Below are 15,975 nucleotides of genomic sequence, written 5' to 3'. Positions count from 1 at the left end.
TGGCCTCAAGTGATCCACCCGCCTCTGCCTCCCAAAGTGCTGGAATTACAGGCGTGAACCACTGTGCCTGGCCTCAATTTAAAAATACTTAATCCACTCTTAACTTCCATTTAGTGGAACTCCAATTTTATCCTTTCTTTTCTCGTTGTCTTCCCTACATTTCTGTTCACATGAAATTTCTAATTGTACAGACTTTGCAGTGTGCAGAGTCAAATCTCTCATATCCTGTAACTTTGCTGCATGCTCCTTCGTTTTTTCTTTATCTACACTTATATCTGGTCAGTTTGATACATTTTTTTCTTTTTTGGTCTTCTCAGCTATTAGAAACAGACATGTTTGTAGAAAAGAACTCTTACCATTTGTTGTGTCTGGGACTTGTGTGGAGGGTTTTTGTTTTGGTCTGGGTTGGTTTGCTTTTTCTATTTAAAACTTAGATTGTGTGTAAACCCACACAGAAACTTCATCCAGCTACCAGGCTGTTCCTTTGTAGAGTGGTGGTCAAACAAAAATATGCATCTAGTGATTCTTTCATTTGATTTGAAAACTGATTTCAGAAATACATGATTTTCTTCTTTTACCTGGCAGGTTATTACTGAGCAAGCTGAAGAATGGAGGACTTAGCCTACTTATAAAGTACCAAACTGTTAAGGTCACAGAAAATTATTTCTGGAAGGTACATTAGAAGTTGTTCTAGCCCAACTCTCTTATTTTACAGATGGAAAACCTGGGGCCCAAAAGAGGGCCTGGCTTAGCCTAAGCTGTACAATGACTTAGTGGTAGAAAATGAACTAGAACATTTCTGAATTCCCAGTCCAGCATTCTTTCCACTAAGCTGATGGCTGTCTTCCAGGTGCAGGAGTGCAGGTTGGTGCTTATTACAGGACTCTGCTGGCTGCAGTGGCTCTTCCTGGTGCTGTGGAAAGTACCCTCTTCTTTGCTCAGTCTGATTCCATTTATGGGAAGCAGTGATGGAGTTTGTACATAAGATTTACAGTAAAGTCTGCTGCTGTCCCAAGTTTCTTAACCTTTTAAAAGTCATCTTCCTTCCATTTCTGATTTCCTAGTACATCTATTATTTATTTCAATGTAAACAAATTCCAAATAATGGAAATTTGTCCCTACTACAGCTTATTCAAGTTTGAACTTTGGGTATATATGCTAATGTTTACAGACTGGTGAGGTCAGGAAAATTGAACTGCTGTTATTTCAAAAGTGAAAGCTACTCTGGGACTTCTAGGTCAGGGTGGGAGAGTGAATACTCCTGAATCTTATTCCTCTCATTCAAAAACAGAGAAATTATGCATAAATATTTTTAAAGGTTTTCAAAAATACATAGTTATTCTTAAAAATAAGAAAAAAAAGTCTCTTTGGGCCAGTAATAGAAAAGCCACTGTGATGGCAGGGGATCGGGGGGTGCTATGAATGGTTATGGGCAATTGGGACCAGGTTTTTTTGCAATGATCCTGTCTGTGCGTGAACCCAGGACCCAAGAGCACAATACAAATAGGAGCTGGGTTAATCTAACTTATCCCAGCAGTGTCACAGCCAGGAATAAGCTGCTTGTTCCTGACCAGAAGTAAAGAAGAATTGGCAGTCACAAGCAAGTGCAGGAAACCACTCAAGATAGAACTTGGACCCAAAATGCTTTTGGGCTAAAAATTCAGAACTGGGCTACCTAGGAGGAAAGAAGGCCCAGAGCTACCAACTTAAGGTCTGGTTCAAGGTTGGCACATTATCAGATTTAAGCTGAGGCAACTTAAAACTGCCCTATAGATATAGGTACTTACATTTTTTAGTTATCATAAAAATTGAGCCCCCAAAACATTACAAAGAACCCAGTAAAACCTAAGATCATGAAAAAGCAGTCAAGAGAACCCAACAAATGAGAGAATTTATACCTGAGAAAAAAAGAACAGTCTGATCAGCGTTTAAAAGTAAGTTAAAAGAAGAAATTAGATTTTACAGAATGAAGAACAGATAATGAAACAAGAAGAGAAAGCTGTGAGAAAGAAGCATTTAGACATCTTGAAGTGAAAAATATTATATTGAAATGTAAAAATACAATATTGAAGTAAAAGAACAGTTAGACTGCACATACTTTCTATAGCTTAAGAGAAAATTAGAGAATTAGGAAATAGAACTGAGAAAATCTTTCAGAATGCAGTTTAGAGAGAGTTAGAAGAAAATGAAAGAGAAAGATGGACGTGAAAGATGACCTGAAGAGCTCTAACATACATCTGCTAGGAGTTGCAAAGGAGAAAAAAGAGTGAATAAAAAAGTGGCAATAATAATAACAATAACTGCAGCTAAGAATTTTTTCAGAAATGAAGCTGAGTCTTCAAAATAGAAAATGCTACCATGTGTAACACAGGATAGATAAATCCACAACTACATACATGATAATAAAATCGTAGAAAATTAATGATAAAGAGAAAATCTGAAATTCTGAATACAAGTATAACAAAAAATTCTGAATAATGGAATGGTAGTCAAATTGGCAGTAGGCTTTGGTAACAGTAGATACCAGAAAACTGACTAGTATCTTCAAAGTGCTATAGAAAAATAACTGTGAGCTTACAGTTTCATACAGTGGTTTATATACAGAGTGGGAGCAAAATAAACGCATCTTCAGATACACAAAGCTAAGTTTTCAACTCACAAACTCTTGGTGATAAAAGAACTAAAGGATGTTCTTCAGCAAAGAGAAAAATAAATGCAGAAAGAAGTGGAATACAAAAGCAAAGAGTGTTAAAATATGAGATAAAGCTAATATGCTTCAAAAGCTAGAACTAAATCTTAGCAACAATAATATGGTATTAAAGATGTAAATGTGTGCTAAAGTCCTTGTTTTGAGTAGAAAAGATACAGATTAATTTTATAGGCTTTTAAAAAATATATATTTAAATAAGTATGTTAAATATAAGGGTATCCAGTACAGTAATAGAAATATAGAAATAGAAGGTACAAGTCCTTAATCAGTAGGGGAAAGAGAAAAGATAGGTAATATTTTAAATGCTTTCACTCCATTCAATACAGGGCAGGAAAGAAGATAAAAAGAAGCAAAGGAAAAACATGGAAATAGGAAATACAAAATAAAATATGTAAGTAATCATAATATAAATTAATCTACAAAGCCAGAGAGATACTCAGATTATCCTTCCATATGCTCTTTTCAAAGTAACACTGAAAGATAAAAAAAATACAAGTATAGGACAGGAAAAATTTTCTCATGGTTACACCAAGTGAAAGCTGACAACATGAACATCATTTGAAACATGAACATGTTTTTGCCTAAAAACATCAAATGACAGAAATATATGTCTCACTTATAAATAGGGAGCAATCCACGAAGATGATATAAAATGACTCTAGATACTGAAAATATACTCTCAAAATATATAAAACAAAACTGACAGAATTATCAAGAATTAGCATATCCACAGTCAGTGTTGCAGATTTTAACACACCTCTCTTAGAAACCAGTATATCAAACAGTCAAAAATACTCAAGAACATAAAGGATTTGAACAACATAATTAACCAGCTTAATCTAACAGATATATAGCACACATAGGGCATGTGTATTGTGACCATGCTAAATGAAAAATCAACATTCACTCATTCATTCAACAAATACTTATTTGTCCAATATTTGCCAGATATTGTTCGAGGCTCTTGGAATCCTTTAGTCAACAATATAGACAATGATCCTGACCTGTTGAAGTGTACATTCTAGCAGGGAGTAAGATGAAAAGGCAGACAATAAACAACAAACATAATAAAGTATATAATATGTTAGACACTGATGCAATTTGGAAAAAAAACTAGAAAGGAGAATTGAATAAAGAGGATTGGATGGAGAAAGTACAGGTTGTAATATAAACAGTGGGTCTGAGTATATCTTATTGACAGGTTGAGATTTAAAGAAGCAGAAGGAGTTAGCCACAAAGATATCTGAAGGAAGAACATTTCTTCAGATGTAGTGTAGTGAGGTCCTCTAGCAAGAGGGTACAGCTAGAGCAAAGGCCATATGGTGGGAAAGTACTGACACATGAAATAAATGGCAGGTGAGAGTAGCAGGAAAGAGAATCAGATCATCTGAATGTAGAGCGTCATAGGCCTTTGTCATTTACTGTGCACAAAATGAGGCACCATTGCAGGATTTTGAGTAGAGGAATGATGTGATCTGACTTAAGTTTTTTTTTTTTTTTGAGACGGAGTCTTGCTCTGTTGCCCAGGATGGAGTGCATTGGCACCATCTCGGCTCACTGCAAGCTCCACCTCCCAGGTTCAAGCGATTCTCCTGCCTCAGCCTCCTGAGTAGCTAGGATTACAGGTGCATGCCACCACGCCCAGCTAATTTTTGTATTTTTAGTAGAGACGGGGTTTCACCATGTTGGTCAGGCTGGTCTCAAACTCCTGACCTTGTGATCTGCCTGCCTCGGCCTCCCAAAGTGCTGGGATTACAGATGTGAGCTACCATGCCCGGCCGATCTGACTTAAGTTTTAAAAGAATCATTCAAGCTGCTGTGTTGAGATTAGACTTCAGACAGAGGTAGCAGCTGAGTAGCTATTTCAGTAATCCAGGCAAGAAATGATGATAGGGGCTTGGATCACATGGTAGCAATAGAGTTGTTGAAAGTTGGTAAGATTCTGGATATATTTGAAGGTAGAGCCAACATTTCCTGGAAGGGCTTGTGGGATGTGACAGAAAGAGGGAGGAATTTTAGATGATTCCAAGGTTTTTGACCTAAGCAACTGATAGGATAGAGTTGCCATCAACTGACATGGGGGCGGGGGGGGGCTACAAATGAAGCAGGTTGGGGAAGAAAACTAGGAAGCCAATCTTATTTATTTAGTTAGTTAGTTAATTTTTTTTCCATAGATTTTGGGGGAACAGGTAATCTTTGATTATATGAATAAGTTCTTTAGTGTGATTTCTGAGATTTTGGTGCACCCATCATCCAAGTAGTGTACACTGTACCCAATGTGTAGTCTTTTATCCCCTACCCCCCTCTCACGCTTTCCCCTGAGTCCCCAAAGTCCATTGTATCATTCTTACACCTTTTCATCCTCATAGCCTAGCTCCCTCTTATGAGTGAGAACATACAATGTTTGGTTTTCAGTTCCTAAGTTACTTCACTTAGAATAATGGTCTCCAGTTCCATCTAAGTCACTGCAAATGCCATTATTTCCTTCCTTTTTATGGCTGAGTAGTATTCCATGGTGTGTGTGTGTGTGTGTGTGTATATATATATATATATATATATACCATAATTTCTTTATCCACTCATTGATTGATGGGCATTTGGGCTGGTTCCAAATTTTTGCAATTGCAGATTGTGCTGCTGTAAACATGCATGTGCAAGTATTTTTTTCGTATAATGACTTCTTAGGAATCCAATTTTATTTTTTTATTTTTTGAACAGAGTCTCGCTCTGTCCCAGGTTGGAGTGTGGTGGCGCGATCTTGGCTCACTGCAACCTCTGCCTCCTGGGTTCAAAGTGATTCTCCTTCCTCAGCCTCCTGAGTAGCTGGGATTACAGGTGTCCGCCACCATACCCGACTAGTTTTTGTATTTTTAGTAGAGCTGGGGTTGCACTGTGTTAGCCAGGCCGGTCTAGAACTCCTGACCTCAAGTGATCCGCCCACCTTGGCTTCCCAAAGTGCTGGGATTACAGGTGTGAGCCACCACACGCAGCCAGAATCCAGTTTTAGATATGTTGGTTTGAGATACCTGTTAGATTTCCAACTGGAAATTTTGGCAGTTTGGTTATACAGATCTGCCAAAATGCTGTGGAGTATTTAGATGATATTTAAAGCAATGAGACTGTATCAGATAACAGAAAGAAAATACAGAAAAGGGAAGAGGGCCCAAGAAGTATCTGGTGTCCTTTCCAGTGTGAGTGAAAAAAAAAGTGTATCAAGAAAGAGGTAGTTGTCAACAGTGTTAAATGTTGCTGATAGGGTCATATAAGATGAAGACTAAGAACTGACCATTGATTTTGATAACATTATGACCTTGATAAGAGTGGTTTTGTTCGAATAGTGGGACAGAAAGCCTGACTGAAGTAATTTTAAGCCACATTGAGAAGAGAGGAATTGAAAACATTGAGAAAAGCTATTTTTTTTTTTTTAGAGGTAAGTTTTTCAGGAAGGGGGGTTGGCAAGGAAATGGAGTGGCAGCTTTTGGGGAGAGTCAAGAAAAGGATATTTTTTGTTTTTTGTTTTGAGATGGAGTCTTGCTCTGTTGCCCAGGCTGGAGTGGTGCAATGGTGCAATCTTGGCTTACTGCAGCCTCCGCCTCCCAGGTTCAAGTGATTCTCCTGCCTCAGCCTCCCGAGTAGCTGGGATTACAGGTGCCCGCCACCACACCTGGCTAATATTTTGTAGTTTTAGTAGAGACAGGCTTTCGCCATGTTGACCAGGCTGGTCTCAAACTCCTGGCCTCAGGTGATCCTCCCGCCTCGGCCTCCCAGAGTGCTGGGATCACAGGTGTGAGCTACCACACCCAGCCAGAAAAGGGTGTTTTTTAAGCTACATGTTTGCTTGTGAGAATGATCCCAGTAGAGAACAACAACAACAACAACAACAAAAAGATGATGTGGGAGGAAGAATGGAGAACTGCTGTAATGAGGTCCTTGAGTAGGGTCTAGGGTACAAGTTGAAGGATTTGACTTCAAATAGAAGCATGTTAGGTTCATCAGTGGTAACAAGTGAGAAGATGGTAAATGGTGGTTAAATGTGGTAATAGTTTGTGGAAGTTCTTTTCTGATTGCTTCAATTTTCTTAGTGAAATAGAAAGCAAGACCAGCAGCCAAGAAAGAACGTGAGGAAGGAAGTGTTGGGTGTTTGAGTTAAAAGGGAAAGGGGTAAAGTATTTATCTAGGAAAGTAAATGGACTAGGGAAGTATCTGTGTGTGCATTTGAGTCCACTAAAGGTTCAAAGTAATGAATTTAAATTGAGACCAATGAGCATGGTTGTATGTTTTTTTCCAGCCACATTTAGTTGCACAGGTGCAGGTGTGGAGTAGGCAGAAAATTGGATTTAAACATGGTTGAAGTTTTGCCAAGCACTATGAAGGGAGAGAGGGGAGAGTGATGATAATAATGATAAATCATGGAATGTAAGCTCGATAAAGAGGAGAGTGAAGGGACATCAAGAGCATGAGATGCAGTGGAGATTCCATGAGGTTGAACAATGAACAATAATTCAGGATCACCCTAGTAGAAAGAATAAGCTGGAAAGATAGGATGTGGAGATACAGAGTTGAGATTATGGAGGGGTTATAGTTTTTTTGTAATGGCAACAAAAAGTTAGCTGAAGAAGGAAAGAATATTTCTGAAAAGTATAAACTTCCTTGTAGATACTGCATGGGTAAGGAGGTAGTTATAATGAGAATTACAAAATATTTAGAGCTGAACAACAATAAAATTACTTCACATTAGATCTTGTAGAGTAGCTAAAGAGAGAAAACTATAACCTTAAATACATGTTTAAGGTTAAAAAATTAGAAAAAGTGAAAATAAATGAGCTAAGCTTTCAGTTCAAGAAGTTGCAAACAGAGTAAGCCCAAAGTAAGTAGAAGGAATGAAATAAAATAAAGATAAAAGCAGAAATTAATGAACAGAAAACAGACTAGCAGTAGAAATAGTGTTAGTACCAGAAGCTGATTCTTTGAAAAGACAGAAAATTCAATAAGCCTTTTTATTTTCCAGTGTCCACCTTGACTGCAGTGTTCTAGGACTTCTCAAAGGCATCTTACATGCTAGTCTGGGGCCTGGGATGCAAACAAAAGCAGATCAGAGGCAGTTATTTTGTCAACAATAGGGAGAGGGAAGAGTCTTCAAGGCCCCTTAAAGCAACACGTACAACAATTGAGCTGCATAGATAAACAGGGCATCTACTTTTTCCAGCTGCTGCACACTGAGCCCCATCAGGGAGGGTAAAATGCAGTAAACCTTTGAAAAGCTGATCTAGAGAAAAACTATAGGTGTAAACAAATAGTATTAGAAAGAGAAATAGGGACAAAATTAAGATAAACATATTTAAAATATAAGATTATTTTGAGCAACTTTATGACAATAAGCTTGAAAACGTAGTTTAAGTGGACACTCTTCTGGGAAAATATAAAATATCAAAATGACTTAGGAAAAAATGACAAAACAAAGAAGTCCCGTAACCTTTAAAGAAATTTAATCATATTTAACCACCACCTCCCCAACCTCCTGCCAAAAACACCAAGCCTAGAGTAATTTGGGGGATGAATTTTATCAAACTGTCAAGGAACAAGTATAATAATACTTGTCTTACATAAACTGTTTCAGAAAATAAAAAGAAGGAAGCCAGAATCTACACTAGATTGTTTTGCCTCCAGGTTGTTTAGTAACAACAAAAAGAGGCTAAGAACTGAAGCAAAGAAAAACCAAAATAAAGTCTGAATACTTCCCACAAACGGCACTAGAAAAAGACATCTGATTATACCTAGGTGGTAGAGGTTTTAAGGACTGGACCTTTGACTTTGTGCTCGTCCTTCTGTGTGGACCAGCTTTGCTCTTTGATTCCAGTTATTTTAATTCCAGTTGTAATGATGGGTTTTGGACACTCTAAGTCTGTATTATGACCAACAGCATGTATCTGTAAGATAGCTAGGTCACTAATAGTCTGTGGCATGGAAAAAATTTTGTTTTGTTTTAATATGGTGCTAACTAAGCATATAGAGATTGACTCTGTAACTTTAACTCCAGTAACACACTGTTATCACCACCCAAATTGACCAGCCTAGATAGTAACATCATATGCAGTATCATACGAACTACGTAGAACCATGCCTGGGACACTCATCTGTTAGCTCTTACATGCCCTTTGTGCTCAAAGAGAACAATTTGTGGTTGTTGTATGCCAGTCAATTCAGTCATCATGGAGCTTAGTTGTTTACTGTATTGCATGCTAAGCAGTAGACTCTAGGAATCTAATAAATTTGATTCTCACATTGGTCCTGTTTGCCACAAACATTGCCATGCCTCAAGAACCTCACAAGTTGTGTTTGTTAGAACAGGGCATATGTAGTTCTCATACTCTGCAACAGTGTTTGCCTCAGCATAATTGTGTTTATGTGGAATTGCATTGGCATTGCAATGTGAGAATGACAGAGTTGACAGGACCACTAACATGTGTACCCTGGGAATTGTTTCCCCCATCCCCATAGCTGGCTGAAGAAACTTTATTTCTGAGTTATTATGTAGGGACTGAAAGGTTTTTTGTTTTGTTGTGTTTTTTTTTGTTTTTTTTTTTACATATATGCACAGATTGTTTTTTACCTACAATGAGCAAAAATAATCTGGACAAAAAAATAATGCTCTCCCTGTTTTTTCTTTCAAATGTATACATATATTTGAAATCTTAGGCATAGGGAAAAGCTTTTATGTCATCTTCAGAGCTACAGCCATATTTTTTAGCTAGAACCAAATCTTAAATCTCTCCTGACAGAACCCTAATGAAGGGGACAAAGTGATCTCCTGTGGAAATGTGAAAGGCATAAAAAGGAAAAGTTACATATCTGGAGGATTCAGATGATACAAAGAAAATAAGTTGAGGATAAAGGAAATGAGAGGATAAACCTAGTAGTACAATGGCATCTTTCATCTTCAACTATTTTGAAGTATTTTTACCTGAGAACGTGAAGATAAAGTGTATATAGATGGCACATAGACAACTAATAAATGAATAAACATTTACATTGCATATGTCAGAAGTATCTGCAAAGCAAAAAGGGTGCATGCCAGTTCATCGTTGATCAGGAAGAGTCTTTCATATACTCTTCCAGGATCTATGTTATTATTGGAAAAAAAAAAAGAAGTTAGATGTTAAGTTTGGGAGTATTTTTAGTAAACCCAGATGAACAGAGCAGCCTTTATTTCTGGATCAACTGCAAATTCACAACTATGAAGACTAGTTGAAATATTTAAATTTCTAGATGAATCATACATAGATCACTTTTCGTAGGGCCTTTTCCTTAAAACTCTGCAGTTAACTAAAAGTGGGAAATAATTATTTTTCTTAACACCTGATGGACCATTCAGCCTCATTTATAGGCTTTAAAGAAAACTAAAAATATTTTTAAAAATCAAGTTGATGACAATTTAAAAACTTACATAGAATTTCTGAACCTTCTTTAAGTTATAGGTTACATTTTCAAGAAACTGATCGTTATCAAACTTGTGAGCTTAAATTTAAGTGTGTTGCTACCAGGCAGTAATACGTTTTGCCTGGCATACAGATTATGAGCACAACTTAACTATCACAGATATCTTTGAGAACTAAATGGATTTATTTATTTTAAAAGTTATTCTAAAATTAATTCTGTACCTTTCTCCTCTGTACCTTTCTCCTTAAGTTTTTAAAACACCTTTCTTGACATATAATTTCTGTACAACTGCACATATTTAAATTGTAATATCTGATGAATTTGAGGAAACTATCTCCCTAATTCTAGCTCTTAACTGTACTAAATATTTATAGTCTTAACAAAAATTTCAGATAAATCATATGCTTTAAAGCTACTTATTCAGTGTTTAACTGACATTATATAGAGCCCTTTTGCTACTTTTAAGCTAATCAAAAAAGATATAATATACCCTGTTAGTGCTTCTGATCAGTTCAAGTTGTTTTTTTTTTTTTCCTCATCAAGGTGCTGTGAGCATTTGGCAGGGTAATTCTTCACTATGTGGGTCTGTTTCCATGATAGCAAGCATTCAGCATCCCTGAGCCTGGCATTTGAAATGCCAATAGCACCCTCCAATCATTGTGACAATCAGTGTCCCCACATAATTTCAAAAGCTCTTGTGGTAAGTGTTGCCCCTTCCCCTCCCTGTGACAAACCTGCCCCTTATACCTTTACTGATGTTTCTAGCCTATGTGGCCTACAAAAAAAGTGTGAAGGGGGAAAAGCTATGTTGGTCACATTAAAAAGAGATAGGTTTTCATTTCTGCTTTTTGTAAGCCATAAAGTTAAATTTAATTGCAAAATACTAAACTCATGAACCGATTCTAGGACAGGTTTGCAGAATGATTTTCTTAAAGGACCTTTATAATCTCTTACCCTTAAATGAATTTCTGAGACTTAACATTCGTAACACTAGGGCATGATTATTTAAATATATGGGAGCAAGATTGGGAACATTTTGTCAGCTAGTAAAGTTATTGTGAGCTCCATGCTGTGCAACTTGTATATCCTGTCTTGCTTTGCCTCTCTGTTGCTGCCTTGTACTCCAAAATAACACCATCTCTTCTCCCTACTCCCAGCAACCCACTAGACTATGCATAAGCCGTTAGTGGATATATTTTGTTGGTCTGATTTTTAGCTTTTTTGCTTGTTCACAAAGAACATGTGTCAAAGGCCCTTTATTACACTGAAAGAATTGCGTGACTTTTCTCTGTTCTGCATTTTCTTACATGTGGAATTAAGGCTGACTCTTTTCTCTAAAATGATTCATTTTGTGGTAAAGTCCCTAATATGTCTCCCTCACTCAGGAGCATCTGTGCAGGAGTCAACATTAAATGTGAGTTATCATTATTGATCTTCTCCATCACCCCCAAAAGGGGAGGATTTTCACATCACATAAATTAAAACAGGATTGAGATGGAAAAATCAAAAGAGAAGAAGAAGTGACAAAGAACCTCCTATTTCCTTTAGAACTTATTTCCTGCCCCCAAGTAATATTTTTGGCCCTTCTAAGTACCCAGTAATAAAACGTCGCTATAAAAGCATAGAATAGTAAATGAAGCTGTTATGAATTCTAGACTATCTTCCGATTTGGCTGTGTGCTGTTGATGGTCTCCTTTAAAAACAAATTGTTTAGTATGAGATAAAAAATTATTTATATAAAAATATATGGAAGGGTAGGGCTTGATATTAATTTTTTAACAGTATGGAGATCTTTGTAGTGATACAAATTTTGAGATTTTCTGTAATCTCTTTGAAGACACGAATCATGTCTTACAGTACTTTGTATATCCCTGTCCCTAATAGTACCTTGCATAGAATAAGAACTTAATAGTTGTTAGTTGATGGAAGAAAAGTATCAGTTGAAAATAAAAATAAAAATATTTTCTTTGGATCTTATATTCATAAATGGACTGAAAATGACTGCCCTGTTCCAAAAGGAGGAACAGAGATCTTAAACTATACTTCTTAACTGGTAATACTTGACTCATCACCTTCTTACCTAAATCTGAACTAAAATACTGTATATTGTACCTACTCAGAAGTTTATAAACTAACCTACCAAAATTGATTTGAGGGAGAGGCAGAGACATTTTTGAAAGACTAGGTAATGTCCACCTAACTGTTGATCTCCTTTGGGCCTTAAAGGACCTTGTGGTTTTGTTACCAGAAAAGGAGTCTGATCTGGACCCCAAGAAAGGGTTCTTAGGTCTCACGCAAGAAAGAATTCAGGGCAAGTCCATAGAGTAAAGTGAAAGCAAGTTTATTTAGAAAGTGAAGGAATAAAAGAATGACTCCTCCATAGACAGAGCAGCCCTACTTCTTGATTCTATGCTAAACAAGGGGTGGATTATTCATGAGTTTTCCAGGAGAGAGGTGGGCAATTTCCAGAACTGAGGGTTCCTCCCCTTTTTAGACCATATAGGGCAACTTCCTGGTGTTGCCATGACATTTGTAAACTGTCATGTCACTGGTGGGAGTGTCTCTTAGCATGCTGATATTTTATAATTAGTGTATAATGAGTCATGAGGACGACCAGAGGTCACTCTCATCGCCATCTTGGTTTTGGTGGGTTTTGGCTGGCTTCTTTATCGCAGCCTGTTTTATCAGCAAGGTCTTTGTGACCTGTATCTTGTGCTGACCTCCTATCTCATCCTGTGACTGAGAATGCCTTAACCTCTTGGGAATGCAGCCCAGTAAGTCTCAGCCTTATTTACCCAGCCCCTATTCAAGATAGAGTGCCTCTGGTTCAAACACCTTTGACAGAAACATACCTATACCTTAGTCTACTATGTGTAATGCATTCCAACATTTGCTATTCTGTTTATTCACTTTTTATTGATCTGGTTGTGGCCACTAAATTGATTCATAACCTAATAATGAGTCTCATTGTACCTTCAGCCTAAGTGACTGCCTGTTTCCATTAGCAAACCCAATTCTTTGGTGAACATATAATCTTAGAGTCCTCTGTAAAGAGAAACTATCTTTCAGAGTTGTCAGGAATTAAAAAAGAAAGTCACTTCCTTGTGCCCCTTTCTCACTGTAGTGACATGAAAAAACTCTGTTTTTTTTTTTAAACACTGTTAAACTTACAGAAATATTTCAAGAATAAAGAATTGCTGTATACCCTTTACCTAGAGATCACATTCACTTTTTTTTTTTTTTTTTTTTTGAGTTGGAGTTTCACTCATGTTGCCCAGGCTGGAGTGCAATGGTGCGATCTCGGCTCATCCCAACCTCTGCTTCCAAGGTTCAAACGATTCTCCTGCCTTAGCCTCCCAAGTAGCTGGGATTACAGGCATGTGCCACCACGCCTGGCTAATTTTGTATTTTCAGTAGACATGGGGTTTCTCCATGTTGGTCAGGCTGGTCTGGAACTCCCGACCTAAGGTGATCTGCCCACCTCAGCCTCCCAAAGTGCTGGGATTACAGGCGTGACACATTCACATTTTTACCAGTTGTCCTAATAAAGTCCATGGGAGCAGAAAGATCCAATCCAGAATCACTATACCCAATTTTTGTGTATCTCTAGTTAGACTTTCCTTGACTTATATGACCTTGGTTTTTTGGGGGTGTTTTGTTTTGTTTTGTTTTGTTGTTGCCCAGGCTGAAGTGCAGTAGTGTGATTTTAGCTCACTGCATCCTCTGCCTCTTGTGCTCAGAGGATCCTCCCACCTCAGCATCTTGAGTAGCTGGGACTACAGGTGGGCGCCCCCGTGCCTTGCTAATTTTGGGTTTTGTTTTGTTTTGTTTTTTTGGTAGAGACGGGGTTTTGTGACATTGCCCAGGCTAATCTTGAACCCCTGGGCTCAAGAGATTTGCCCTCCTTAGCCTCCCAAAGTGCTGAGATTACGGGCATGAGCCATCACGCCTGGCCGACCTTGATATTTTTGAAGATAGCAGGCCAGTCATATATGTCCCTCAGTTTAGGTTTATCCAGTGTTTTCTCATGATTAGGCCCAGTTTATGCATTTTTGGCCACAATGTCATAGAAGTGATACTGTATTCTTCTCATTTCATGCTGTCAGTTTGTCATGTTACCAGTGGTCTTGTCTTTGATGACTGGATTGAGATGACGTCTGCCAGGTTTCTCCATGGTAGGTAGTTTTTCCTCCTTTGTGATTAATAAATGTTGTCTGATGTGATACTTTGAGATTACGTAAACTCCAGTTTCTTCTCTACTTTTACCCACTACTTTGAACATCCATTAATACTTCTTTCTTGGATTGATTTTACAGTCATGGTTGCCAAATGGTAATTTTTCTAACTTTATTACCCCTTCTACATTTATTAGTAGGCATTCTATTGTAAGCAAGAAGCTTTTCTCCTCCCATTTATTTTTTTCATTCATTTATTTATATCAATGTCTACTCATGGGTTCCTAGTCAGTGGGTTATAATTCATTGCTATCATTATTTATTATGATGCTCTTATTATCCCAGGTTTGGCTTTTTAAGCAGGCTTCTGTGTCCTTGTGTCATATCATTTAAGTGTTGTTTGAGGACTTTCTCACCTTCTAGCACAAGAGATCAGGTTCATTTTCTTTCCTTACCCCAGCTCTGGAATTAGCCATTTCTCCAGAGAGCCCTGTTTCTCTTAGTAGAAAGTGGCATTTAGAAACAATGATCTAGGCAGTAGGTACGCTAAATGCTGCTGGAGTGTTGCTCTTCGCAGGCCCCTTTCACTGGACAGAGCTAGGAAAGACATACATATGGATGCATTTGCTTACATATACACATACATTTACATCTTTATTTCTTTATCTGTCTATATTGAAAATCATGATTTCATACCAACATGGGGTTCTTTTTAGCTTTCCCTTTTTTTTTTTTTTTGTATTTATGTCTGCCTTCTCTAACAATGAGAAACCTAGTTGCCATTTTCAATATGTTTACTTATTTGCTCAATCCCTTGTGTAAAGCCAATCCGCTAACTAGACCCAAGTAGACCAGGCTACTACCTCACCACTGTACCCTCCTCTTATTGCCAGGGCTCTTTGCCTTCTAAGAAATAAAGAAAGCTGGGAAGAGGGAAGGAGGAAGATAGGTAGAGGTAAGTTTTTTCTTAAAGCATTTGAAAAGGAGATTCTGCCATCTTTTTCAGTAACCTTTTACATAATCACAAGGAAAGTAAGTGCATAGAATATAAAAACTGATATTTAAGCTCTTTGCTTCAGATTTTCATTTAGATTCTTACATATATTTTATAAATGCACGTGCATGTTAACCAAGTATTTTTTTGTGATAATGACCATGTATTGAGCATGACCACATGCTAGGCACTGTGATGGATGATTGTGTGTGTGTGTGTGTGTGTGTATCCTAAAGCATATAACAACTCTGTAAATAAGCATCCTTATCACTATTTTGGGTGATGAACCAAATAAGATTCAATGGGGCTGAAGAACTTGACCATATCAGTCAGTTAAGCAGGGGTTAGAATTTCAACCCAGCATATCTGACCTCAAATACACACCCTTCCCAAACCATGTGTACAGCACCATGGTATATTGCTAGCGTTGGAAATCATCACTGGGGAACATTTTATCAAACATCACCCTTAAACCATGCCATTTAGGTTTTTTTAACTTAAAAAAATAAAGAGGAAAAAGTAGAAATTACTCAACTGGTTCATTAATTTCTTCCTTTACTAACTTTTGGGAGAGTTGAGTCAATGAGAGTCGATGATTAGTATTCACATCATAAGACATTTTATTGGCTTATTCACACATTAGATATGTCCCATCTCAA

General features: G+C 37.4%; 1 protein-coding gene and 1 pseudogene across 10 annotated transcripts in view; one reads left to right on the top strand and one right to left on the bottom strand.

The window, feature by feature from the left end:
• Window positions 1-15,975, top strand: part of PPP1R12B (protein phosphatase 1 regulatory subunit 12B) — a 249,418-nt gene that overhangs the window by 168,452 nt on the left and 64,991 nt on the right. The window contains exon 20 of one of the 10 annotated variants that reach the window (XM_063647191.1): window positions 10,691-10,807. The exons of the other annotated variants lie outside the window; for them this stretch is intronic. Coding sequence (XP_063503261.1) covers window positions 10,691-10,699 — 9 coding nt within the window. The 3' untranslated portion in view covers window positions 10,700-10,807. Of the gene's footprint in view, window positions 1-10,690; window positions 10,808-15,975 lie in introns of those variants that run through there. 10 annotated transcript variants of the gene reach the window in all.
• LOC129023624 (small nucleolar RNA SNORA70) lies at window positions 7,839-7,956 on the bottom strand (annotated as a pseudogene).

The sequence above is a fragment of the Pongo pygmaeus genome, chromosome 1 (assembly GCF_028885625.2).
Source record: "Pongo pygmaeus isolate AG05252 chromosome 1, NHGRI_mPonPyg2-v2.0_pri, whole genome shotgun sequence".
Lineage (NCBI taxonomy): Eukaryota > Metazoa > Chordata > Mammalia > Primates > Hominidae > Pongo > Pongo pygmaeus.
The sequence above is the reverse complement of the archived record's forward strand: the minus strand, read 5'-3'. Positions and strand labels throughout refer to the sequence as shown.